The 26,965-nt window shown below is 41.5% G+C and overlaps 1 protein-coding gene across 1 annotated transcript in view; it reads left to right on the top strand.

Annotated features, from left to right (window-relative positions):
* Cfdp1 (craniofacial development protein 1) overlaps nt 1-26,965 on the top strand; it is an 81,010-nt gene that overhangs the window by 17,509 nt on the left and 36,536 nt on the right. Inside the window, exon 5 of the mRNA XM_034522124.2 lies at nt 1,819-1,938. Within this exon, the coding sequence (XP_034378015.1) occupies nt 1,819-1,938 (120 nt within the window). The remainder of the gene's footprint in view (nt 1-1,818; nt 1,939-26,965) is intronic.

The following is a 26,965-nucleotide window of genomic DNA, read 5'->3' as shown; positions in this document are numbered from 1 at the left end:
TGAGTTCAGCATTAAGCCCAAGATTTTGATGCAGGTTTACTTTGGGTATTAATTTAGCCGTATAACAGATGACCCTAAAATTTAGTAGCTTGCGTGAAGCAGCTCGCTGCTCTGTTGCAGTTTCTCACAGGTCCAGAGGCTGCTAGGTCCAGGTAGGCTTGTTCCCTTTAACCAGTCCTGATGCTTAAGAACTCAGATACCTTGATGCTAGAAATGAGTCCTCAGACATTCGTGTCTGTGTCTTTCCATGTGATCTATGCTGTAGAGTGGATGGGGTTCTGAAGATACATTCTCAGAGAAGAGAGGCTTCAGAAGGCTGAAGTACAGAACCATTTGTACAGCTACTTGCACAGAGCTCCCTTAAGGTGACATAGTCATAAAACCCCATTCAGTTTGAAGGGGTTTGCTTAAGGTTCTGGAGGAGCATATGGAACAGGAAATGTGTGACAACCAGTTTGGAAAATACCATCTGTTGGCAGAATTTTCACTAGCATTGCTGTGTAGACTCTGGATAGTTGAATAAGTTGAGTAACTGCTTAGATTTCAGTTTTAATCCTTAGGGATGTAAATAAGCTTCCTGTCAGTATGACAGTGCTGTAGAGCAAACCTGCCCAGCATCAGCTGTAAGCAGCAGTAGGTAAGCATTGGAGTGTTGCTGGTGTGTCTTTGCTTTAGCTGGAATTTGGCTTGTCTCATCTTGGCTCCACACTTAACTGTGTGTCACTTATATAACACACAGTAGTAAGTACAGCAGAGAGGTGGCCCTTTGTTAGAAAATTTATTTTTGGAGGTGGTAGAGACTAGTATACCCTCACAGATGGGTTTTATAGGGTTTATTCTATCATTTTTTGGCTAATCTTTGGTTGACCATTTATAATGCATTGACTGTAGTTTTGGATCTGCCTCCTGGTAGATTGGAATTTAAGCAAAATTCCTCAAATGTTTTTGTTCTGGCATGTCAACACAGGCACTACATATCTCTCCTCTCGTTACCTGGAACACGGGGCACCTTAAGTATCTTTATTTCTTGCTTTAGAACTTTTTATCGGATGCAGTTTTTCAGTTTGAAATGAGGTGGGATTGTGTCCCATTCTGCCACTCCCTAGGGAGTTCTGATTTGCCCAGTTTAAAGAGAGTGCGCTTTGTCTTGGGCTTTTAGGGTAGAGCAGGAGGGATCCTTCTGTGGGATATTCCCATTCGTTTGCTTTTCTTCTTGGAATGATGGCAATGCTTTTGTCCCTGTGTTGCAGCTCCATCTCACTGTTCGTTGGCTGATCTGGGCAGTGAGGGAGAGTGCAGGCAGGGTCTGTGTGGATCTGTGTTAGTAACAAGTCAGCTGAGACTTGGGTGGGTACCAGAGTCTTCATGCTGGCAGATAGAATGGGAAACTTGAAGGAGAACATTGAACTGCAGTGTTGTTCTGTTTGTTAGTGTCAGTCTGGAAAAATGCCTATTTATAGAACTGTTAGAATGAACTTTAACCATAAGACTCAGTGGCCAGAATTTATTGAGAACTCAGTGGTATGTTCCTAGTTTTCATTTATTTCATTTGCTATGATTTTTGCTTCTTTTAAAAATTTTTATTTATTTATTTTTAATTTTATGTACATTGGTGTTGCCTGCATGTATTGTGTGTAATGGTGGATCCTCTAGAGCTGGAGTTATAAACAGTGGTGAGCAGCCATGTGGGAGCTGGGAATTGAACCTGGGTCCTCTAGAAGAGCAACCAGTGCTCTTTAACTGCTGCGCTATCTCCCCAGCCCCCGATTCTTGCTTCTTACCCCACTTGTAAGTTTGTTGTTTCTTTCCTTGAAATAGGGTGACTAAGGAAGTAGATGCTGCATCCAAGGAAGCCAAGTCTTTCCTCAAACAAACAGAGAAAGAAAAACCACAGGCTCTTGTCACTTCAGCGGCGACACCACTCCCTGCTGGGTCAGGGTGAGTATTTGCCTCAGTCCCAGGTGTAGTTGGCATACTGCACTGTTTCCACTCCTTTGTGACATGGGGAATGAAACTCTGCCTTGTCAGAAGTATTTATTTACCCAGATGGAGTTTGCTAGAAAAATTAGCATGGATTGCTTGTTTAATAATCCCAGCCTGACAGAAGTTAACCACAAGGCTCAACATGTAAATTGCATGCCTAAAAATTATTTTTCGCATGACAATATTGGCAGTTCATCAGAACCTTTAATAAGTTTTGAATTGAGTACTTAGTTCCCGCCCCCCTGATGGCAAAGGAACATCAGAAGTTCAGGTGGGCATGGGGATCTACATCTGTCGTCCCAACTTCTTGGAGACTGAGATAGGTAGATCACTTGAGCCAAGGAGTTCAAGGCTAGCGTAGGCATCATAGTAAGTAAGCCTCTGTCTCAAAGAAAACAGTCAAGAATTATTAAAAAACAAAACCAACTTTGATAGTTTACTTCTTTTGATCTTTCCATACTTATTTTTAGCTGCAGATTAGAATTCCTTTCTTTTTGAGAAAGCAAAAGTTCCTATCTTAACATATATAAAAAGTAAATAAGAGAAGCCCAAGGCTGTAGGCCCTAAGGAAATGACCATAGACTTCATCACAGGGGCATCTTTGACCAGCCAGCAGAGCGTTCTGGGTAGGCCAGGCTCCTAAGCTGACTTTTATGACCTTTTAGGTGGGGACTGTCACTTTATTAAACATAATCACCTTTGTTTTGAACAGGAAAGTTGGTGTTTATTTGTTTTTCTTGTTTTTAAGACAGTTGTACTATACAGGCATAGCTTTGCCTGCAGCTAACTATATAGACCAGGCTAATGTCAAACTTATCATAATCTATCTACCTCTTCCTCCTGAGTGTTGGGATTAAAGGGGTGTGTCACCATGCCTGACAAACAGGAAAGTTTTATATTTTTTTCTCCCATTAAAAATCTACCAGGTTTTCCTATTAAACTATGTAGGCAGATTTTCATCTCTTTAGTCTGGCTCTGAATAATAACTCTGTTAAAGTGGTATACATTGTATGTGAGGGTACACTTACTTAGTAGCAGAATCCAAGACAAAGGTTTACGTGCAAGTTGTTTATTTATATGAGAAGTGATTCCAGGGAGACCCAGAAAGTGGGGTGATACTGCTCACTGCCTTTTCTGTTAACACATCAGCAGTACTGATTGTCCTGAGACTGGCTAAGCAGACTCTAAACGAATCTGGGCTGATTGGATATCAGCATAGGACAGTCTCTTTAAATTGACTGAGAAGGATTCCTCCCAAACCTGAGCTGTACAGTCCTGGCATAGACAAAGGTCAACATGGCGGCTCTGCTGAAGAAAGGGCTGAGATGAGTCTGACTACAGGAAGGAGGGAGTCATCCCCAGGCTGCACAGACGAGCTCCTGGGGCAGAGGACAGCTGGGAAAAGGTGCTGTTACTGGCGGCTATTCTAGTGCTCTCTTTTTCAGTAGATTAATGACCTACTGACTCCCTTATGAAAGAGGTAAATGAAATCTGTGCTAATCAACTTCTTTGAAAGCTATAATGGAATATACCAGAGTATAGACTAAGTATCTGAGTAAAAGTGCGTGAATATAGGACATTTAAAATCTCAAGTGGCCCTTTAAGGGTAATCTGCTTGTTTTTCTGACTTGTGTCTCAGGAAACTGCTTGGAATGCCAAAGGAAATCATGTGCTTTGGGGATTGAAAGTAGACTCGTTTTATCATTGAAATTGTTAGAATCTGCAACAGAGTCCACATGTATGGAAGGTCTTTTCAAGACAAGAATTTGCAGGAGTCCTCTAATATATAAAAGAAAAGTAATACAGTAAAATGCACCCCCCAACCCCCACAGCACCCTTTGGAAATTGCTTCAGTTTATAGAAGTTGTGTGTTTTCGTTTTCTCTAAACAGATTTAAGCAATACAGGAAAACCAGTGCAGAAGAGTAAAACATCCTGTCCCACATCTTCAGTAACAAATAAGGACAGATGCAGAAGAGCCAGTGTTTGTAACTGAGAATGCATTTCCTCTGCTGTTTAAAATAGCATGCCGCTTAGGCTATAAAAAGCCAGAGTTTGTGTGTCAGGAATGAAGCAAACCCTCTTTTAATTAGAGGATAGTATCAGGCTGTTACATTTGGTAGCGGAAAGCACAGTGCTTACTCAGTGTGTCTAAATTCCCATGGCTTCATCACCCAAGCCTCTTGATCTCCCTCTTCCTCTGCACACTGAATTCTTGCATCTACCAACTGATGGCTGGCTGGGCTTCAACGCCACACTTGCTCTTCTCTTCCACTCTAACATGCATCACTCCGTTAGTCTCCTCAGAATTCACAGTCCTTGCTATAAGCACTGAATTGTTTTTCCCATGTGGTTTTGTCTTGTCTTGTCTCTTGGACGTAGGAAAAAAGGCTTTGTTGTTGAATCTCAAACAACCTCCTGGTGGTATCAGATTAGGCATTGTTTGTCCCAGAGACAGAAAAGATTTATCACAGAGCCATATGAAGATTAAGTCTCATCGATAAGCTGGGTAATAGACTGTAATCCTAGTACCTAGAAGTGAAGGCAGTAGGAGTTCAAGGCCAGCCTTGACTACACGGTGAGTCTATGGTCCATCTGGACTTCGTGAGATTTTTTTCACTGAAAGCCAACAGTAAATAAGCCTGATCCAGTGGTCTGTCAGTTGTCAGTGTCTCTGACTGTCCCAGGAACCTCACATTTGTGGATAGTTTTCTGTCTAAACAGCTAATGTGATCTTTCCCAGAGTCCTCAGAAGTTGGTAATTATGAACTTAGCTTATTTTTAGTTTTTAAGTAAGCATAATTATTGAGTTCTGATAAAGAGCAGTGACCATTTCTCTCGAAGTAATAGAAATCAGACATAGCCACAATATTGGGACGAAATGTTTCTAGAATTTGACTATCTTAGTTGGCTTGTTTTTTGTTTTGTTGTTTGGATATGTTCATATTTTTTTTCTCCCATGACATGTTTACAGTTGAATGCGTATTAAAAGCCTGCATGCACTCCAGAGCTGAGTCCTTTGAGTAGTTCAGTTCAAGAAGTAAGACTTCTAGCAGCATCCCAACAGAACTGTCTAGGTTGTCATGAGTACAATATTTTATGAGTACCAATAATTTATTGGTACTTACTAATAATAGAGGAAAATAGATATGTTAGCAAATATGACCTCTGATTATATGAGAGATTGGAAAGTGATTTTCTGTAAGAAAACAAGGCATTGTTCATTCAGAAATGTGTATTTGGGGGCTGGTGAGATGGCTCAGCGGTCAAGAGCACTGACTGCTCTTCCAGAGGTTATGAGTTCAAATCCCAGCAACCACATGATGACTCACAACCATCTGTAATAAGATCTGATGCCCTCTTGTGGGGTGTCTGAAGACACAGTGTACTTACATATAATAAATAAATAAAAACCTTTGGGCTGGAGCAAATGGGGCCGGAGGAGAAGGGAAGGGGTTGGGGGGTGGGAAGAAATGTGTAATTAGAATATTTATTTATGTTAATTGTAGAATCTTACTATATAGCTAGGCTGACCTCAAGCCTGTGATCCTCTTGCCTCCACCTTTGAGTCCTGGGGTTACAGGTGTTTATTACCAAACCTGGCCCAAAACAAAACAAAAAGCTTTAATGAGATTAAATGTGACAATATATAATTTATCAATTTGAATTTTACCATTTATTAGTTTCTGGCATACACACGGGATATATTCTTAGTAATGGGCAGCTACAACACTAGGCCTGCTACCACATACTTTCTGTCTTCATCCTCAACCCACTCATGGACTTTCTGGGTCCACGTCTGTTTATTTAGGCATTTCATGAGTGGAGTCCCAATATTTTCTTGTGTTCTTTTTAAAGGGTATATTTATATATTTTATATGTATGAGTGTTGGCTGCATGTATTTCTGCACATGTATGTATCTGTGGGACCTAGAGTGTTGGCTTCCTTGGAACTGAAGTTATAGGTGGTAGTGAGCTGTCATGTGGGTACTCAGAACAGAACCTGGGTCTTCTGTAAGAGCAGCAAGTCAAGCCGGGTGGTGGTGGCTTACCTCTTTAATCCCAGCACTCAGGAGGCAAAGGCAGGTGGATCTCTGTGAGTTCGAGGCCAGCCTGGTCTACACAGAGAAACAAAACAAAAGGCAGCTAGTCCTCTTAACCACTGGTTCCTCCCCAGTCCCTGTTCTGGCTCCTCTGACTTATTAACATGTCTTCAGGGTTTATTTTATGTTACAGCACCTCTCTATAATTTATTATTTTTTTATTCCCTTTGTGGACTAATGTAATTGTAAGATTATAGTCCATTTTGTTTAAGTAGGTGCTAATTAATGGACTTAGGGTGGTTTTTACGTTTGGCTATTGCAAGTGTTTTGTGGACATTCCTGTACAAACTTTTGTGTTATTGGGTGTTTTCACTCCTCTAGGGTATATTCCCTACAGGACTTTGTGGATTAGACAGTAACTAAAACAAGCTCTTTAATTTTTCAAAAAATTTTAATCTATGTGTATGGGAGTTTTGCCTGTATGTATTTCTGTGTATCATGTGCCTGATGCCCACAGAAGCCAGAAGATGTTAGATTCCTTAGAGGGTGGCATTAAGGAGATGGTCATGAGCCACCCTGTAGGTTCTAGGAACTGAACCTGTGTCCCTTGCAAGAGCAGCCAATGCTTTTAACCACTGAGCCATCTCCAGCCTCCATAAGTGCTTTTAAACTGTTCTTTAAAACAAACAAACAAAAAAACCCCAAACAAAACAAAAAACAAAAGAAAGCAAAACTGGCTGGCTGTGGTGAATGAAGTCTTGGAAGCCAGAGGCAAGAAGATAGATCGATACAGGTTTGATACCAGCTTGATCCACATAACAAATTCTAGGCAAGCCAGGGATGTTAGCAAACCCTGTCTTAACAAAATAACACAACAATAAAAGATCTATGTGTCAAGTCTTCAGAAAGTAAAATTAGGGAGCTGGAGAGGTGACTCTATATTATAGACCATTTTTGTTGCATTCTTACCATCTTAATTGTGCTGTACTTCTCCTGGTATGAAAAATTGTGAAGTACTTTGGAGCCTTTCTGTATGTGTAGAATGTGCACGTGAAATTACTGCACTTGCAGAATTTACTTAGCTTACCTGTGGGAATGGGTCTGTGAAAGGGGAGGTGAAGACCTTTATTAAGAGAGCACTGTAGTCTAGGGATGGTTACTTACAGCAGTGAGCGCTGAGCGTGCACTAGAGGGCAGAATTAATCCTGAGAAAGCAAGCCACCAGGTGCAGTTCTAAGACTGGATGGTGCTATATATTTTTGTTTGTCTAATTAGATTAATCCTTGATAAGAGATTTCTTTGTTCTGTTTTCTTTGTTTAATATAGCTAGATATATTAAATTGCAGTTTGGTTTGGTTTCAACTCTACTTTGTTTGGATTATTTTTCTCATTTTTATAATACAAAGTTTTATTTGTGGAGATTTTTTGTTACAGATAGATGTGCTTATAGGTGGCACAGCTGTGAAGGTGCGAGTCACCAAACCTCATGAGAGAACTGACCCCACAAGTTGTCCAGTGGCCTCCACACACAGAATGTGGTACTCATGACCATCTCACTCTTCCCAACAAAAATAAATAAATATAAAAAAAATTAAAGAGAGAAACTGTGTGCCACTTCAGGGACTGCATTTTTAATATTGATCCTTTAAAAAATGCTCTACACTGCTTGTCTCAGGCGCTTTTGTGTGGAAGTTACTGTTCTTAGCTGTTCTAATGTCAGTGGAGCATAACAACCAGTGCATCTTTGTTCTGACCAAAGCTCTGGTAAAAGAATCTTAGTACTATTTTGTGGATAGTTATGACTATATATATAACAAGATTCACATGTACTAAATTTGTAATTTCAGTTGGGGATTTTTCTTACAGGAGAGGCTGAGCAGTTGTGTTCTGATTATTTTGGTTGAGGAAGAAAACCAGGCTGACCTGCTGTATCCAGTGACATGGTCCAGGGTTCCTGCCAAAACCCTACTATTCAAGCAAAGCTATTGTAAATGTAAGATGAAATAATTTAAAACTTTGAAAACAGATGATCTAGAAAAACCTAAAGAAGTGAGAAGGTGATAAGATGACAGAGTCTAAGAAGCATATGTCTTTGACCTAGGAAGCCTGAATGTTTAAGACCATGAAAGCACAGTATGACTGTTAGCTGTACCTGACATTATTTCAGCATTGGCTAACTTGAGGATGAATGGAAAGCCTGTGCCTTGCAGTGCCTTCCATTTTCAAATGAGAGCCTTCCTTCACTCCAGCTGTTTGAGAAGTGAAGGAAGAAAAGGGAGTTTACCCCATAGTCAAAAGTTTGAGGAAAGCCTCTTTTACTATGGTAATTGTTGGGCGGTCCCTCACTCCCTTCTCTTGCCAAAAGCCTCTCTTCAGTCTAGCAGTTTCACCTGCACAGTCCTTCTCTGTGTTCAGGGCAAGGGGAGTGTACACTGTGCTCTTGCTCACTTGGACCCAAACCTCGGGGTTCTTCATCCTCTTTGTCCCACCCTGCACCCAATCCAAGAAGTTCTTTTGATTTTGTCCTTTAAAAAAAAATCATTTTATTTATTTACATTCCAGACGTTGCCCGTCTCCCCAGCTCCCCTCCCACTGTTCTTCATCCCATTCCCCTTCCCTTTGCCTCTGAGAAGGTGTCCCTGCCCTCAGGAATTCCTCTTCCCTGGGGCCTCAAGTCTACATGATTAGGATCATCCTCTCCAGTTGAGGCCAGATGGCAGTCCTCTACTACATATGTGTTGGGGGGGTGGGGGGGGTTCGGACCAGACCATGTATGCTCTTTGGTTGGTGAGTTAGTCTCTGGGAGCTCCCAGGGATCTAGGCTATTGGTCTCCCTATGGGGTGGCTATCCTCTTCAGTGCTTTCAATCTTCCCCTAACTCTTCCATAGGGGTCCCGACCTCAGTCCAATGGTTGACTGTATTTACATCTGTCTCAGTCAGCTGCTGGTAGGGCCTTCTCAGAGGACAGCCATGCTAGGCTCTTGTCTGCAAGCACAACATAGCATCAGTAATAGTGTCAGGCTTTGATGTCCTCCTCCCCCACAATGAGATGGATCCCAAGTTGGCCCAGTCACTGGACAACCTTTCCTTCAGTCTCTGCTCCATGCATTTCTTTTAGACAGGAACAATTCTGGGTCAGAAATTTTGACAGTGGGTTGGTAACTCTGTCCCTCCACTTGAGGCCCTATCTACTGTAGGTAGTCTCTTCAGGTTCCCTTTCCCCACTGTTGGACATTTCGACTAAAGTCACCCCCATTGAGTCCTGGGAGTCTCTCACATACCAGGTCTCTGGGACTTTATAGAGGGTCCCCCCACCCTTCACCTCCAGAAGCTCCATATTTCCCATTCATTCTCCTGGCCCTCTGGTATTCTGTTTCCACCCCCATACCTGATCCTGCCCCCCTTTCCACTCCTCTTCCCCACTCCCACCCAGGCTTATCCCTGCCTCTGCCTCCTGTGATTGTATTGTTCTTCCTTCTCAATGGGATTGAAGCATCCTCACTTGGGCTTTCATCTTCAATCAACTTCTTACATCTGTGGATTGTATTATGGGTATTGTGTACTTTGTGGCTAATATCCACTCATCAGTGAGTACATACCATGCATATCCTTTTGGGTCTGGGTTACTTCACTCAAGGTGATACATTATTTCAGCTTGGATGTAGATTTTGTTTTGTTTCTTAAATCTGAAATTTTATGACTTTTATCTGGCTGGACAATTCTCAGGCTTTCTGACTATTTCATCTTTTGCATTCTGTCTCCTGGAATTTCTGTTAGGCAAGTAGGTTTCTCTTTGATGGGGGTTGGGGATTTAGCTCAATGGTATTAGCAAGTGCAAAGCCCTGGGTTCAGTCCTCAGCTATGGGGAAAAAATAAAAAAAACAAAAAAAACTTCTCTTTGATGTCCACCTCATTATTTCTGAACTGCTTTTTGCTTGTTTCCTGTGTCTTCACTATTTCTTCACAATCTAAACTTTAATTTCAGTGACTGAGTTTTTCATATTTTAGAAATCCCTGTTTAGTCAAGTTTGCTTCTTTTTCATGGGATCTTAATCTGTTTGTTTTTTGTTTTGAGACAGTTTCTCTGTGTAGCCCTGGTTGTCATGGAATTCCTTCTGTAGACTAGACTTGACCTCAAATTCAGAGATCCACCTGCCTCTCCCTCCTGAGTGCTGGGATTAAATAAAAGTACGCCACCGTTCCCAGCTAGGATCTTATTCTTAAAGTCTTGTTTTCTGTGTGTCATAATTTTAAGTATATTTCCTTTGTGGCTTCTGCTGAGGGTTCTGTATTGGAAAGAAGTTCTGGGTTACGCTGCTGTCCTGTTTTTCTTTTATGATGGTGTTCTTTAAGGTGAGGGGTTAACCTGCTTTTTCAAAACTGGGGATAAATTTATGTGTCTTTGATGCCCTGGTTTGAGCTTTGGCTTAGGCTAATTTTGGATGTGAATTTGTGGCTCAGAATCCCTGGAATATTGAGGTGCTGTAGTTAGGAGTCCCCAGTTCATTGCTGCCACAATTCACTGTGTCAGAAGAGAAGCATCTTCCTACAGCCTGAGCAGAGGCACGCCCTTTCCTGTGCTCCCGCGACGTTACGTGAGCTTTGTCCTCAGTCCATCTTCTCTGTGTCAGGGCTTAGGCTTCGGCTCTCTGGCTCTGTATTACCAAGACAAGTCATGTTTTGATTTGGTTTACAAAACCCAGCCCGGAAGTTATTAAAACCCACTCCCAGCCCTCAGTCATTCTGTCGGGTCATGTGCACTACTGTGGTTTTTCACTTCCTCCTTTAAGTGTAGAGGTTCCCTTTCTTTTTGGTGAGTTTTTAAAATATCGATATACTCTGTCTATTTCTAGGTCATTATGTGGCAAATGTTTAGTTTGTCTTAGCCGTCTCTCACAGGTGCCCTGTTGTTTTTTTCATGTTTCTGAGTGTCTTAGGTTTCTGTTGCTGTAATGAATAATGTTCTGACCAAAAGCGCCTAGGGAGGAAAAGGATTGTTTTGCTTATACTTCCATGGCACTGTCTATCATGGGAAGCAGTTGGGAAGGAACTCATGCCGGGAACCTGGAGACAGCAGCTGACACATAAGTCATGGAGAAGTGCTGCTTACTGGCTTGTTCTCCATGGCTTGCTCAACCTGCTTTCTTATATACCCAGAACCACCTGCCCAACGTGGCACACCACCTACAATGGTGTGGGTCCTCTCACACCAATAATTAATTGAAAATGCCCCTCAGTCTTGCCTACAGCCTGATATTAGACATTTTCTCAATTGATGTTCCTTGCTCTCAGATGTCTCTGGCTAGTCAGCACACTGAACAACTAGTACAGAGTTGTGAATAGCATTTGGTGAAACTCGAAGTGATCAGGACAATCTCCCCCACATCCCCATAATCCATACATACATACATCATACATACATACATCATACATACATACATACATACATGATACATACATACATACATGATCTTCAGCATCATGTTTACAAAAAAGCAACAAGTAAACATTTGTCTCTGGACACTTGCTATCCTTTATGAATGTCTATTCTCCTCCTAGTGTTGGTCATGACAGCAGGTTGGTGTGGATTCCACAGCTTGTGTCCAGCAGGGAGTTAGTCTGAAACGTTTGCAATGCCAAAAATGCAATTGGAATGGCACCTCAGCTTAATCACGGAGTTCAAGCATAGGCATGTAGGGTGTTCTGTACTCACCCCACAGGCCTATTTTGCAATTTCTGCTATTTCCCTTCTTTCGTGTCAACTTATCTCTGTGGAAGTGTTGTTTCCACAGTAACATTTCAGAATGCACATCCTTATTGGAATTCGCAGAAGCCTTGCCATGTGCCTGGTAGCCTTGTTTCCTAGTCAGGAAACACATGGGGTCCATCAGCCTTTCCTGTGCTTAACTTGGGCTGTCTTGTGCACAACAGGAAAGCCCTTAAGTTGTTTTCTCCTCTGTAGCACAGGTTCCAGATTGAAGTGTGCGAAAGATTCTGATATGTAGTACCCCATCACTAAAGTGTTTAGCATGATGAATCAAGTTGTTGGGTGGTATAGCTGTAAGGGACATAAACTAAAACGTTGTGCTGCTTGGTCTGATACTGTGTTTTGCTAAGGCACTGTAATATAAATACCTGTTTGTAGCTTTGGGGAATGTTTCTGGGAAGCACTGGCAGGGAGTCGAAAAGTAGAGGCATAATTTCTTTTTGTTTTCTTTTTTGAGACAAGTTTCACTTTGTAGCCCTGGCTGACCTGAAGCTTGCTATGTAGCCCAGGCTGGTCCCTAACTCACAGAGACTTGTCTGCCTCTGCCTCCTGGGTACTAGGATTAAAGATGTATGTCATCATGCCCAGGGAAACTTCTCCACTTCTCTGTTTTCCCTTTCAGTTGAAGCATGAACAAGATAGCTTCGCATCCTGTTCTCTTGAGATTCAACTGACTAGATTTTTCCCTAAACCTGCGAGTGTATTCTGTAACTTCTCATAGCCTCTCTCACATACTTCATTTCCCCTTCCTTCCTCCCTCCCTCTTTTTTTTTTTTTTTTTTTTTTAATTTGGGCATTGAAAATAAGATTTCAGAGAGACAAGCATGTGGTCTTAGTTGTGGTTAGTGTGCGTTAATATCATCTATAAATCACTAGTAAAATTGAGGAGATTTGTGTGGGCCCATGGCACTGTATGATGAAAGAAAGAAGGAGAACATTTGAATGAGAATTCTCTGTACTCTGTACTCATCTGTATGTAAGCTTATTCAATGTGGATTTAGCAGCATCTGTTGACTGTTACTACTTTGGCTTCATAGCATGTAGCTTTCAAGACAGGAAGTAGGTTAGTTATCACAGGGACACTTTACTGTTCAATTCAGGGTTTTGACAGTTGTATATATCATACCCTGTCCTGTGCCTCTGCTCCTGGCACCTACGTTAGTTCTCTTGATTTCAGAACTTTATGTAAACAAATTATACATTATTTTGCAGTTTGTTCCTGGCTTCTTTGACTTGGTGTTTTTGAGATTTTCCTTGGTGTGTATATTATTAGCTCATTCCTGTTTTATCTCCATTATACAAGTGTAACAGACTGTGTCCATCCATCCTACTGGTGGGCTGGCTTATGGGTTTTTTGGTTTTGTTTATAATGCTTTAAAATTTTCTCTCTGTGTGTATGTGTGTGTGTGTGTACACACTTGTGGAAGTCATAAGATAACTTTAGGGATTTGGTTCTGTCTTTCTACATTGTGGGTTCCAGGAATGGTTCTCAGATTGTCAGGCTTACTGGAAAGTGCCTTTACCCCTTGAGCCATCTCTCAAGCCCATGGTTATTTTTAAATCATTTTTGGGACAGGGTTGGGGAATATGGAGATATGATGGGAGGTTGTCTTGTGTAACCTGGCAGGGCAGGCTTTGACTTGCTCTTAAGTTCCTGGGGTTCCAGGCATGCATCACCATACTCAGTCTCCTGGGCTTTCATAATCAAACATCTTTACTTCCTTTGGCTAAATACTTAGGAGTGGACATGCTAAGTCAGGTTAAAAGTGTTAAGTGTTACCACAAACAGTTCTCTAGGATGGCGGTCTCATTTTATTTTGCTATTGGCCCATGAGAGCTCTGTCTGGCCGTACCCTGTCTACATTTGGTGTAGTCTGTCTTTTATTTCAATAAGTAGGCAGTGGTATTTCCTGTCATTTTAGCTTGCATTGCCTTGAAATTTTGTACTGATAATGTCTTTTCATATGACTATCTGGCATGTATTCATATGTGTAAAGTCTGTCTTCTAGTCTTACTCATCTTTTTTCTATTTACTTTTTAATTTAAAAAAACTATTAAAATTTAGTGTTATTTTATGTGTATGAGTGCCTTCCTCTGTGTATGAGTGTTTTCCTCCATGTATGTATGTGGACCATGTGCATACCTGGTATCCCAGAGGCCAGAAAGGGTGGTCAAGTCCCCAGAGCTAGAGTCACGGATAGTTGTAGGCTACCTTATTTTAGGTCTCTGCCGTCTGATGGAGTGGTCTCTTAGCCACGTGTGGCTGTGGAGCACTGGGAAGAGGTTAGTCTGAGAGAGCTGCTGCAAGTACAACACACACTGAAGTTGGAAGAATCAATAATGAGAATAAGCAGGTCTCAATTTTTATAATGATGATATTGTTGGTATAACACTTTAGATGTATTAGGTTAAGTAAATAATTAAAAATAAGGTTGTTACTTTAGAATGGCTACTGTAGAATTTTAAGTTACATTTCTGTTGTACATTTCTATTCTAGACCTTCTGCGGTGATTTGAATAAGGAGAGCCCCATAGAGTCATGTGTTTGAATGTTTGGCCCACAGGGAATAGCACCATTAGGAGGTGTGGCCTTATTGGAGGAAGTGTGTCACTGTGGAAGTGGGCTTTGAGGGCTCCTGTGAGTGTGGCACACAATTGCCTTCTGCTGCTGGGGGATCAAGATGTAGAACTCAGCTCCTCTAACGGCATGTATGCCTGCTTGAGCCGTGTTGCCCAACACCGTGATAGTGGAGTAAACCTTTGAAACTGTAATCCAGCTCCAATTAAGTATTTTCCTTTATAAGAGTTGCTGTGATCATGGTGTTTCTTTATAGCAAGAAAACCCTAAGACATCTTCTTGTAAGCATTTAGTTAAAATATATATATATATTTAATATATATATATATAATTATTTATATATATTATATATAATATTATATATATTATATATAATATAATATATATAATTATTTTTTATTTCTCCTGCATATTAAAAAAATCACCCAGCCACTTTATTCAGAGAGTATCCATAGTAGTTTGAATATGTAAGAATAAGCAAGAATAGACGAGGTGAGGGCAGGAGGATGGCATGGCAGGTAAAGGTGTTAGCCACAAGCTTCACAAACCGAGTTCTCTGTCTAGGGTCTGCATGGTGGAAGGAGACCAAAACAGACTCCTGCAGGTTGTCATCTGACTTTCACTTTTACACCATAGCTTGAATGCAGACAGACAGATACACGTGCATGCACGCAAGTATATAATCAAAGAATGAATACAATGAGATTACTTAGATGTTAAATGGGGCCTGTGACCTAGGAAATGCACTTGCTTTTTCTCTCAGCAAGTGTAACTGAGTAAACCCAGGTCTGAAGGGCATTTAGAGCAAGCAATGTACTTAGACAGCTGAGAGCCCTTGCTGCAGAGAGGTGCACCCAGCAGACTGTCACTCTGTCACTGCTTCACTTCCAAGCCAGAACTGTCTGTTCTTGGACGGTGATCTGATTTAAACAGTGAGGTCATGAGTTGTTTTCTTTCTCTTAAGTTGATAAAGTTAATTTTCATCTTTAGTTAGCAGTTTGCACATAGAACATTGAAAATAAAATGTTCTTTGCTGGAGATTTTGTTCTTTCTAATGTGTGTTCTGGTTGGATCCAGAACCCTTCAGCAGGTAATTGTGCATTACTTCCGTAGAGAACTGATTTGGGTATTTGAAGCCAGCTGACTGGTCTACTAAGATTGATCAGCAACCATTTTGTAAACACGGGTGTGTTCCCAGCCCTCAGTGTTAGTTCCTTGTGATCAGTACATAAGACACCTGTGTACACACAGCTGGTGCTGCCACTGGAGTGCTGTCTTACTCACTAGGCTCTTAGTCCTTGTCGCTCTAGACTGAAATCCTGGAGCTGTTGTTGTGGGCCCCTTGGATTTTACAGTAGAGGGAAGAGCATGGTGTTGCTGCTTCCTTTGGAAGTTGAACCTTTGCCTGGTTCAACTCTGCTTGATTTCTTTAGATGAAAAGATGACATCATAATTCCTAACATCATAGAACTGTTTTGAGAATAAAATGAGATAAGGTATCTTAGTATACATTTTGGTCCAGAAGAGCTTAATAAAAATTATTTTTTTTGGACCAGCAAGATGGCTAAGTGGGTAAAGGGGCTTGCTGCCAAGCCTGACAACCTGAGTTCAGTCCCCAGGAACCACATGGTGGAAGGTGGATAACTGACTCCTGTCAGTTGTCTTCTGATCTCTACATATTGCTGTGGTACACACTTACACACTCATGTGCATACTCATTTATACACACATATAAACGTAACTACAGGTTTTTTTAAAGAATTATTTTTGTAGTTAGACATGGTCGTTCACCTGCAGTCCCAGCACTCAGGAGGTAGAAGTAGCAGGATCAAGAGTTCAAGGTAATTCCTGACAACATAATAGCTTCTAGCCTGGGCTAAAGCAAAGGGCTGGGGAGGTGGCTCTGAGGGTAAGGTGAGGGTACTTGTTCCTTAAGCCTGTGGACCTTAATTTGAATCCCCAGCATCCAGTACAAGCAGGAATGACCATGTAACCTAGCATTGGCAGGCAGAGACATGCAGACCCTGGAAGCTGACCTGAAGTTGGTTCAGGGAAACCGTATTCCAAGGAGATTTGGGGGTGGGGGGAAACTACAGCACATATATCATATGCCACACATACACATTATTTTTTGTAAAGATTTATTTTTAATTTATTTTATGAACATGAATGCTATATCTGCACGTACACCTGTGTACCAGAAGAGGGCATCAGGCCCCCTTATAGATGGTCATGAGCCACCACGTGGTTGCTGGGACCTGAACTCAGGACCTCTGGAAGAGCAGCCAGTGTTCTTAACCACTGAGCCATCTCTCCAGCCTCATACACATTATTTTTAAGAAAGAAAAGTTTTTCCTAGTTTCCTGTTTCCTAGTTAACATTAGATCATAAAACTGGGAGTAGAGTTAGTGTGTATATGAGAGTTACACTAAAACCCACGTGCTTAGTGTTTCCAGCCCCTTCCTACTGAATTAGGCCTTGTGCTAGAGAACACTATGAAACACTCTAAGGAGCTTGCACTGCCTTTCCTTTCTCTGTTCATATTTTAGCCTTGTTTGAGTTGCTTTCTGTATCTTCTTCTTCTTCTTTTTTTTTTTTTTTTTTTTTTTTTGGTTTTTCGAGACAGGGTTTCTCTGTGTAGCCCTGGCTGTCCTGGAACTCACTCTGTAGACCAGGCTGGCCTCAAAATCAGAAATCTGCCTGTCTCTGCTTCCCAAGTGCTGGGATTAAAGGCGTGCGCCACCACGCCCGGCTGTTTGAGTTGCTTTCTGGGTCCTTCAAATGTCCATTGACTAGCGTTTATATTGTCTGAGAGGGTAGTTCAAATAGGTTGGTAGATTACTGTGTTCGCAATCACTTCTCTCCGTACTCTCCCTTCGTAGAAATGTATTTGATCTTATGTTCAGTCACATAAGTTACTGCTTTATGACACATGCTCTTTTTGAGATTAGAGTATCTCTGCACATTGAAGCACTGAGTACTTAAGATAGTGTGGGAAAGCAACACAGCAGCCTCCACTTTAAAACTTGTGTTTATGGCCAAATAATGAGCAGCACTGTGTAGCCACGGTTAAAGAGTGGTTCCTTCTCAGCCCTGTTAAAACACTCACAAACAAACATTACCAGAAGGAGGCAGTAGACACTAGTGTTTAGCAGCATTAAAACTAAACAAATGGCCGGGCTTGATGGTGCACGCCTTTAATCCTAACACTCAGGAGGCAGAGGCAGGCAGATCTCTGAGTTAAGGCCAACCTGGTCTACAGTAAGTTCCAAGGCAGCCAGGTCTATACAGAGAAACCCTGTCTCAAAACCAAAACTGAAACAAAAACAAACAAACAAAAAAAACAAAACCCAACTGACCTGTTGTAACTTTCTGTCTGTTTAAGTGTATGATATGGTGTGTGCACATGCACGGATGGAACTCTGAGCAACTTGCAGAAGTCACTTTCTCCTTCCACCTTCACATGGGGACCGAACTCAGGTTGCCAGGCATATGTGGCATGTGCTTTAGACCCACTGAGCCATCTTGCCAGCCTTTCTTTGATGGAGGCAGAGTCTCACTATATAGATCATGCTGTTCTGAAACTGACAGATCCACCTGTGTCTGCCTTCCAAGTGCTGGCATTAAAGTATGGCTCCACCATGCTTACCTTTTGGTTTTTGACACAGGTCTCTTGTAGCTCGAGTTGGCCTAGAGTTGTTGGCCTTCCTGCCTTTGCCCTGAAGTGCTGTCATTACAGGCATGTTTGAGGCCTCTTGGCTTAGCATGCATGTTGTAAGTGCCTAGGGGCTAGGAAGATGGCTTGGCAAGCATAAGGACCAGAGTTGGATGTTTGCAGAAAGGAAGGCCTGGTACAATAATAGCATGCTTTCTATAATCCCAGCTCATCTGTGGCTGGGAGACAGAGACAGGAGAATCCCCAGAAGCTGGCATCCAGCTAGCTGATGAAATCTGCCTCAAAACAAAGCTGAAGATAAGGACAAAGACCTAAAGTTGTTCTCTGACCCGTATATACAGGCACCTGCACTCACACACTCCACACGCAGTGAGTGAATGAATGAGTGTGTATGTATGTGCACGCATATAAATGCTTAGGTTAGTGGTTCTCAAACTGTTCTTAGGTCTCCTTTATATTCATTCGTATAGATTGTTAAGGACACATATTAGGACATTTACTTCATTAAGTTAAAACAGGAATATTTAAAGCATTATTTTGTAATAAAATGGTAAACTCATACCCTGTTATTGTGGCTAGCATAATTTTGTGTATATTTTGTAAAGCTAAAAGGACTCTAGTGTGAAATGTGGCGTTTTATATTTTTAAAATCTCCTTAGTATCTGTGCACAGAGGATGGCTCATTCACAGCTACCTAGCATTTCCACTAGATGTCAGAGTTATAATGTATGCTCTGTGGAAAATGCCAACATAGTTTGTAAGAGAAAAGGGGAAATATTGTCTAACGTTGTCACAAAAGTGATTTTAACCTTTTCAATTCCCTGGATAGATATGACATCTCTGTAGGTTCCTGCAACACTGAGAACTGTAGGGTTAGTGATAGCTCTTGGAGGCCTCCTTGAAGGCAGAGGGTCCTTCGCTGGTTCAGAGGCAGCAGAGAGTAGAGTGCAGACTCCCTTTCAAATACCTTTTGAGTATTTTGCTTTGTGTATTAGTAACCATTTTAAGGTTAATTATTAAATAAAACCTTTACATTTTGGCAAAAAGATGCTTTAAGTAATAGATTGATGCTTGTGAGAGTGGTGCTTTAGTGATTTGTTTGATCTTTTGCTTTGCTTTGCGAGACAGCATCTCACTCTTTAGCCCAAGCCACCCTGTAACTCACTGTGTAGTTGGGACTAGTCTCAAATGTGAGGACGTCCTCCTGCTTCAGCCTGACAGATGCAGAAATCACAACATTGCATCATCAAGCTGGGCTCCAGCCCTTTGTGTGGGTCACAGTGCTCCAAGCTTTGTTCTTGTTTCTGCATAGGTCCCAGATGAGCATTTGGAGTTAACCATGGAGAGTGGTTTCTTGGCTCACTTAAGGTGTGAAGTCTTTCTTCTGTTGTAAAGATTGTGTGGTCACTTTTGTGGGGGAGGATGGGGGGACATTGAAGTGTTTTTTCCTAGATGAACACAGTGAACATTTTCCTTCCTTTCTCTCCTTCCTCTCTCCTTTCCATTCTTCTTCAGACTTTAGCTTTGTCAGGGCTATAATGCAGAACATTGTACCAAACACTATGCCTGAGTACGGGTGGCCTGATACTCTGTCTTCTTGTGATTCCTGAGTGTTCTAGTTGACATGCTACTGGATTGAAGAAGGTGAGTGGCTGGATTTCAGAGCCAACAGATTGCACATAAACTGTAGGACTGTCCATTGCCTCAAGATCTATAGCTGCTATAGTAACAGAATCTCAGTTGGACCTTTTGCTGTAGCCTTTGAGGTCCATTGAGAAGGCTCCTTTCCTTGCCTCTGCTTCCATGTAGTATCTTTGTTTAAAAGAAGAATTAATTTTTTTTAAGATAGTCTGGTTATATCGCCTGAGCTGATCTCCAACTCACAGGCCCAAGTAATCTTCCTGCTTCAGCCTTCTAAGTACCTAGGACTGTAGTCATGCACTGGTAGACAGCTGTTTTCTTGTAAATTAGCTCAAAGAGGAGGTTTGAGATAACACAGTAAACAAAGCATAGGAAAACACTGGTGCTCACAAACCAGGTTTGTTCCAGGAAACAGCTAAGCACATCTCTTTTAGGTCAGCGATGGTTGCTCTTTTCTTATGAGTGCAAAGCATTAAGCTCTAAGAAGGGCTGAGAAGTTGGTGTGATACTGCTAGGTAGCATAAGTTAGACGAGCATTAGTGGCTTACACCTCTACTCGCCAGACACAAAGGGCAAAGCATAAACCAATTTCATTTTTTGGTTTTTATTTTATGGATATCTGATCCCTTAGAACTGGAGTTGACAGACAGCTGTGAGCCATCCTGTAGGTGATGAGAATTGAACACTGATCAGTGATCCTCTGGAACTGCTTTTTCAAGATAGGGTTTTTCTACGTAACCATCCTGGCTGTCCTGGAACTTGCTTTAGGGAAGCTGGCCCTGAATTACAGAGATCTTCCTCCTTCTGTTTCCCAGGTGCTGGGATGAAACATGTGCTACCACCGCCCCAGCCTGAGATCTTCTTTTAGATCTGGTCTCAGGACAAGTACACATACTTTTTACTGGCATCTTGGTAGCAACCATTTCTCTCTCTCTCTCTCTCTCTCTCTCTCTCTCTCTCTCTCTCTCTCTCTCTGTCTCTCTCTCTCTGTCTCTCTCTGTCTCTCTCTCTCTGTCTCTCTGTCTCTCTCTCTCTCTCTCTCTCTCTCTCTCTCTCTGTCTCTCGTCTCTCTCTATTTGTTTTTTCAAGACAGGCTTTTATTGTTGTTCTCTTGACTGTCCTGGAATTAGCTCTGTAGACCAGGCTTACGAAGATCCACCTGCCTTTGCCCCCTGAGTGCTAGGATCAAAGGTGTCGCCACCACACAGGGCTCCAGCCAGTGCTCTTCACCATTGAGCCATTTCTCTGGTCCTGAATGTCTAGATTTTCTGGCTGCTAACCCTTGCAGGAGAATCTTGCAGCAGAAGGTGAGTGCTAGTCTTTATAGTGAAGACAGCTTACAGGTTTTAACTACACTGATATTTCAGGGAAGACTGGTTGAATGGTTTTCAAAATGGCCATTTTATCCTTCTCGTCTTACCCTCCCTCTCCTCCCCTGGGTCTTTTTGCAGGGCTTGGTGCTAATGCACTAACTAGAATCTAACACTTAATCAACAGCATAGTTGCTTCCACAGAGCTTTGCTATTTTAGAACCGCGGGTGTGAATTATTCCCTGTTCATAGAGCCTGGCTTCCCTGCTAATGTGTGAGAAGCTAATGTGCACATCGCTCTAAATCAGCAGTCCTGATCTTTTTGTTCTTCAGGCCTCTTTCCACTCCAGAATTATTGAGAAGGTTTTATACATTTTATTTTTATTATTTTTAATTATGTATGTGTCTGTGGGTGTATGCAGGTGTACATGGTGGAGTGAGCTGCCTGGGTAATGGGAACTAAACTCAGGTCATCTGGCAGAGCAAGCTGTATGCTCTTGACCACTGAACCGTATCTCAGCCCGTGGCTGAGGTTTAATTTGTTATTTATTGTAAAGAAAATTAGAGTTGAGAGAAAATTAAAATATTTGATATCTTTTTCTGTTTGTTCATTTTTCTGTGACAAGGTCTCACTGTGTAGCCCTGACTGGCCTGAACATTACACTGGTAAACCAGGCAACACTTGACTTTGCAACAATCCTCCTGGCTCTGCTTTTCAAGTACAGACTATAAGGATTGTGGGATTATAAGGATGTGCTTCTATGTTCAGCTTGCAATTCACTTTTTAATAATAATAAAAGGATAAGCCTGTTGCATGTTAACATGATATATTTTTTAATTAGAAAAAAACCAGCATTGTTGTACATCTCTTTAATGTCTGGCTTACTACAGCATGGCTAGCCTTACATCTGTGTGAACCTGTGATCTGCTCTGACAGATTGCTTTCTGCAGATGGGTAGTTGAGAAAGGAATGTTTTAGCAGGTTGGATAATGTTGGCTGTCCTACACTGTTGCACTACAGTGTAGAGAGTGCTGATGTCCTCTGCTTTAGTTACAGTATAGTCTGAGCCCTGTCTGTCACTTGATACAGTTTCACTGCAGCTAGAGGAGCTTCTCACCAGCAGGGCCCATAGCACCATGTCGTTCACTTGGAAATACCTAGTTGCTGGACTGTGCTGCTCGTCTAATGTTGGCTGATGTCACTGGATAGCTTCAGTAAGTAACGGTGATTATTATACTGCTAATCTCCTCAGGAAACTAAAGCACTGGGAGGTTGTCCAGCACATGGTTATATGTACAGATTTTTCAGAATGCTAAAGCTCACATTTGTCATCAACAACCGGTGCTGTCGGTCATTCTTGACGTGACAGACTTAGTTCATTTTTGAGAAATGAGAATATGTCTGTCAAGTTTGCAACTGTGAATGAGTATAGATTATCTGCCAGTCACTCTTTAAAATGAAATGGAGCTCCACTGCCTAAGCAGGTAATTCAGCTTCCAGCTCCGTTGCATAAATGCTCTCATTGGAGACCTCTGTTAGCAGCAGGAATGCTCTTTGGTTACTTTAAAAAAAAAAAAAAAAAAAAAAAAAAAAAAAAAAAAAAAACCCTAAGAATCAAGGGCCTAGAGAGATGGCTCGTTGTTTAAGAGCTGTTGATGTTCTTGTAGAGGACACAAGCTTGGTTCCCAGCACCCATGTCCGGCTGCCCCAAACCACCTGTAATCAGTCTGGTTCCAGAGGGCTTCACACCCTTCTGGATTCCACAGGTACTCACTTACACATATATATAATACACATAACATGAATAAGAATAAAATAAATCTTTTCAGAAAAAGAACTGTGGCAGAGGTGAGTGGATTTTTGTAAATTCAAGGCTAGCCAGGGCTACATGATGAGCCCTGTCTCAAAGACAAACAAAAATAAGTTGAAAAATAAACCAAGTTTTGAAACAAGCATTGTGGCATAGGCCTTTAATCTCAGCACTTGGGAGGGGGAGGTAGTGGATCTCTGACCTACAGAGCAACTTCCAGGCTAACCAAGACTATATATCAATACCTTGACTCAAAAAGAACCAAGGTCTAACTAACTGCTTTTTTAAATTTAGGTTTATTTTCTTATAAATGTATAGTTTGTTTTATTTAGCTGTTATTCTTCATTTCTTATAGAAACAAGATTTCTATTTTAGAATTATTTTTGAGTAAGCATCATAAGTTATATCAGAAAAACATAAAATAAAAGGTTCCCAAATGAGTTTACTTAGCTTTTGCATGTCAGCACCTAATATGACCATGGCACTAAATTTGTCAAAATTAAGAGATTAACATTAGGGGCAGTACTATTAATCAAACGGCATACTTTATCAGGTTTTCCACAAGTATCCTGTTTTTGTTTTAGTGTAGGATACTCTGTTGCTGTGGGAAGATACTTTGATATATTTTTTTTAAGTTAACATTTATGTACTTACTTTGTGTTTGTATGGTATATATGTGGACATGACCTGCATGTGGAGGTCGGAAGACCACTTTCTAGAGTCAGTTGTCTCCTCCCACTGTTTTGGTCCTAAGCATCAAACTCACTCAGGCCATCAGCTTTGCAGCACAGGTGTTCATTCACTAATCCATCTTGCTGGCCCAAAGGCAGCAACTTTTTTTTTTTTTTTTTTTTTAAGATTGATTTATTTTTTATTTATATGAGTACACTGTAGCTCTCTTCAGACACACACTAGAAGAGTGTATCAGATCCCATTACAGATGGTTGTGAGCCACCATGTGATTGCTGGGAATTGAACTCAGAACCTTTGGCAAAGCAGCCTGTGCTCTTAACCGCTGAGCCATCTCTCCAGAACCGGCAGCAACTTCTAAAACAATAGTTTTCCCCTTTTCCTACCACAGTAAGAAAATAAATGGATTATAGATTTAGGGGGAAAAAAAACTGCCAAGGTAAGCAGCACGCTGTCTGTGAACACCTCACATTGGCTCCTGGAGAACAATAATGTCCTTGTCAGAATTGGGAGGCTGTGGGTGCATCACATTATATACATGGGATACCTTCAATACTGCCTGTCTCTTGCTTATGTGACTTCAAGCTTGGCATCATGCATTAGGGCTTCCGTTCTTCCCTGCCATAGTCTCCTGTGCTGGGGAAGTAATAGGCACTCAACAGACTACCACTTCATTCTAAAGTGAAGTTGGCTCCTTTATGGTCTCTGTCTGTCTGTCTGTCTGTCTGTCTGTGTGTCTGTGTCTGTGTGTCTCCCTCTCTTTCCTCCCTACTTCACTTTCTTACTCACTTAGCTGCTAGGGATGTAGAGAAGAATGACAGAGTTCCTGTCCTCAAGGGCTAGAATCCTAGTGATGAAGGGAAACAATTCTATAGCCAGACAAACACCAATTCAGATTCACTTAACTGTGTATTGGTTTTGTGGGTGTGGGTGTGGGGTGGTGTACGGAGATCAGAGGACAATTTTGGGGTATTCTCTTCTGCCACCTGTGGATCTAAAGATTGAATTCAGGTTATCAGACCTGTGTGCAAAGGGTATCTACCCACTGAACTGTCTCTCTGGCTTAACAAGTTTTTGACTGTGTGTGAAACAATCCTCTGCCCACTCACAGAGCCGTCTGTTTGCTTTCTCTTCACACCATTACAGTTTTCATTGTTACTCCTCGACACAGGAGTACGTCTAAAAAGCACATAGTCTAGCATTTCTCTGTGAGCTAGGTAGACTACTGGCTGTAAGCCGTTCTAATAAATCCTGTTTCTCTATGTATGAATTTTGTTTCTCCAGTCACTTAACAGCCTGGTTTCTTTTAGTAGGAAAATTTTGAGACAGTAGGGATAAGAAACTGTTTGCTAGTTGGTTTTAATTCTGGGGCTTTTCAGTTGACTGAAAAAATACCACCCCTGGCTTCATTTTTATTTTCTGACTCTGAAAGCAGTCTGGCACTTCTAAACCAGGTTTGGATGCATTGGAGTCTTCTCCCTTTTCAACCCAGGAAGAGCAACAGGAAGGGTGGCAGATCTAGATACGCATTTACTTTATTTTAGGACACTCAACCTCAGAGTGACATCGTCAGCATCATCCCTGTGTGACTAGTTAGTGTTGCCTATATTTTTTTGCAATTCTGCTTGTCCTTGAAGTGTTTTTTCACTGGAGATGTGCCAGTGACTATGAAGGAACTTTCCCTCTCTTTATCTTTGTAATACACGAGTGGATACAAGTTAGACTCCTTGGCTGTAGTTTTCCTTGACGAGATAGGTGGCTGTTTCCATACAAGTGTGGCTGTATTTGCCTCCACAGATGAACCTCCTTATGTCACAGAGCTCCCCTCACTTTGCTTTTTCTCACGTACCCCAGAGTCACATGATCGTCCACTCACATGTTTTCTTACCTGTTGTTTTGCAACCAATGTGGTTGTGGTATTTGGGTAACTTTTTTTGTTAACCTTGTGTCCATTTCTCATCTCTTTATGACAAAGTAAAGTCCTGCAGTGAACAGACTTATATTCTGTGTTCTTGTGGTTTCTGGCAAGGATTTCAGTGTGATTCAAGGTTATCTGGTACTTAAAATATGGCCAGTTAAAATAATAATATTTACTTAAAGAGCTTGCTGTATATAATTAATTAGGGAAATGCAACTCAAACCACAATGACATTCCACATCACTCCTACCAGGATGGCTCATATAACAGTTGTGGGGCTTACAGGTTAAAAGGTCCTCTTCTAGAGGACCTGGGTTGGATTCCAGCACCCACATAGCAACTTACAACATCTGTATCTTTTTCTGGCTCTGTGAGGCGCCAGGTACATAGATGTGCATGCTGACAACACCCATGTAAAATAAAATAAGAAGTAAATAATTTTTTAAAAAGATAGCCAGGAATGGTGGTTCAACACTCATTTTGTTTTGTTTTGTTTTTCGAGACAGGGTTTTTCTGTGTATCCCTGGTTGTCCTGGAACTCACTCTGTAGACCAGGCTGGCCTCTAACTCAGAAATCCGCCTGCCTCTGCCTCCCAAGTGCTGGGATTAAAGGCGTGCGCCACCACTGCCCGGCATGGTTCAACACTCGTGATCCCAGTGTTCCATAGCCTGAGGCAGGAGGATTGTGTTTCAGGTCAATGTGCACTACAGAGAGGCTGTTTCTCAAAAAACAAAAACCTGAACATAGCAAGAGTTACCCTTAGAGTGGAGATACTGAGATCCTTATTGTATATTGCGGATTAGATGTATTTTACAGGCTTTTAGGAAAGAAGTCAGCAGTTTCACAAAAAAAAAAAAAAAAAAAAAAAAAAAAAAAAAAAAACCAGAGTTACTGTCCTAGTTAGGGTCACTATTGCTGTGATGAAACACCATGACCAAAGTAACTTGGAGAGGAAAGGTTTATTTCAGCTTATGATTCCAGGTAGCTTTCTATCACTGAAGGAAGTCAGTACCAGACAGGGACTCAAGCAGGGTTGGAACTTGAAGGCTGGAGCTGCTTTGAGTCTTGCTCCTTGTGGTTTGCTGAGCTTGCTTTCTTTTAGAACCAAGAACCACCAGCCCAGAAGTGCACCACACACTGTGGGCTGGGTCATTCTCTAACCATCACTAGTTAAGAATATCCTCTACAGGCTTGCCTATATGTAGCCCAATCTATGGAGGCTTTTTCTCAACTGGAGTTCCCTTCTCTCAGATGACTCTAGCCTGTGTCAAATTAACATAAAACTAGCCAGCACAGATACCATGTGGCCCAGCAGTTCCATTCACTGTCCCTGTGAGAAATTAAAACAGTCACACAGAGATTTGGTGCACAAATGTACTGAAAAGTAGTTTGTAATTATTACCATTACTGGTCATTTACCAACCGTTGGTATCATTACCAAAATGTTGTATGTTCATGAATGGAATGATACTTAGCCACAAGAAGGATGAAATAACTTTAAACAACTTGGGGACAGAATAGAACTTCTTCAACCTGATAAGGCCTGTG

The sequence above is a fragment of the Arvicanthis niloticus genome, chromosome 18, assembly GCF_011762505.2.
Source record: "Arvicanthis niloticus isolate mArvNil1 chromosome 18, mArvNil1.pat.X, whole genome shotgun sequence".
NCBI classification, from domain to species: Eukaryota; Metazoa; Chordata; class Mammalia; order Rodentia; family Muridae; genus Arvicanthis; species Arvicanthis niloticus.
This window is presented reverse-complemented; position numbering and strand designations above follow the sequence as displayed.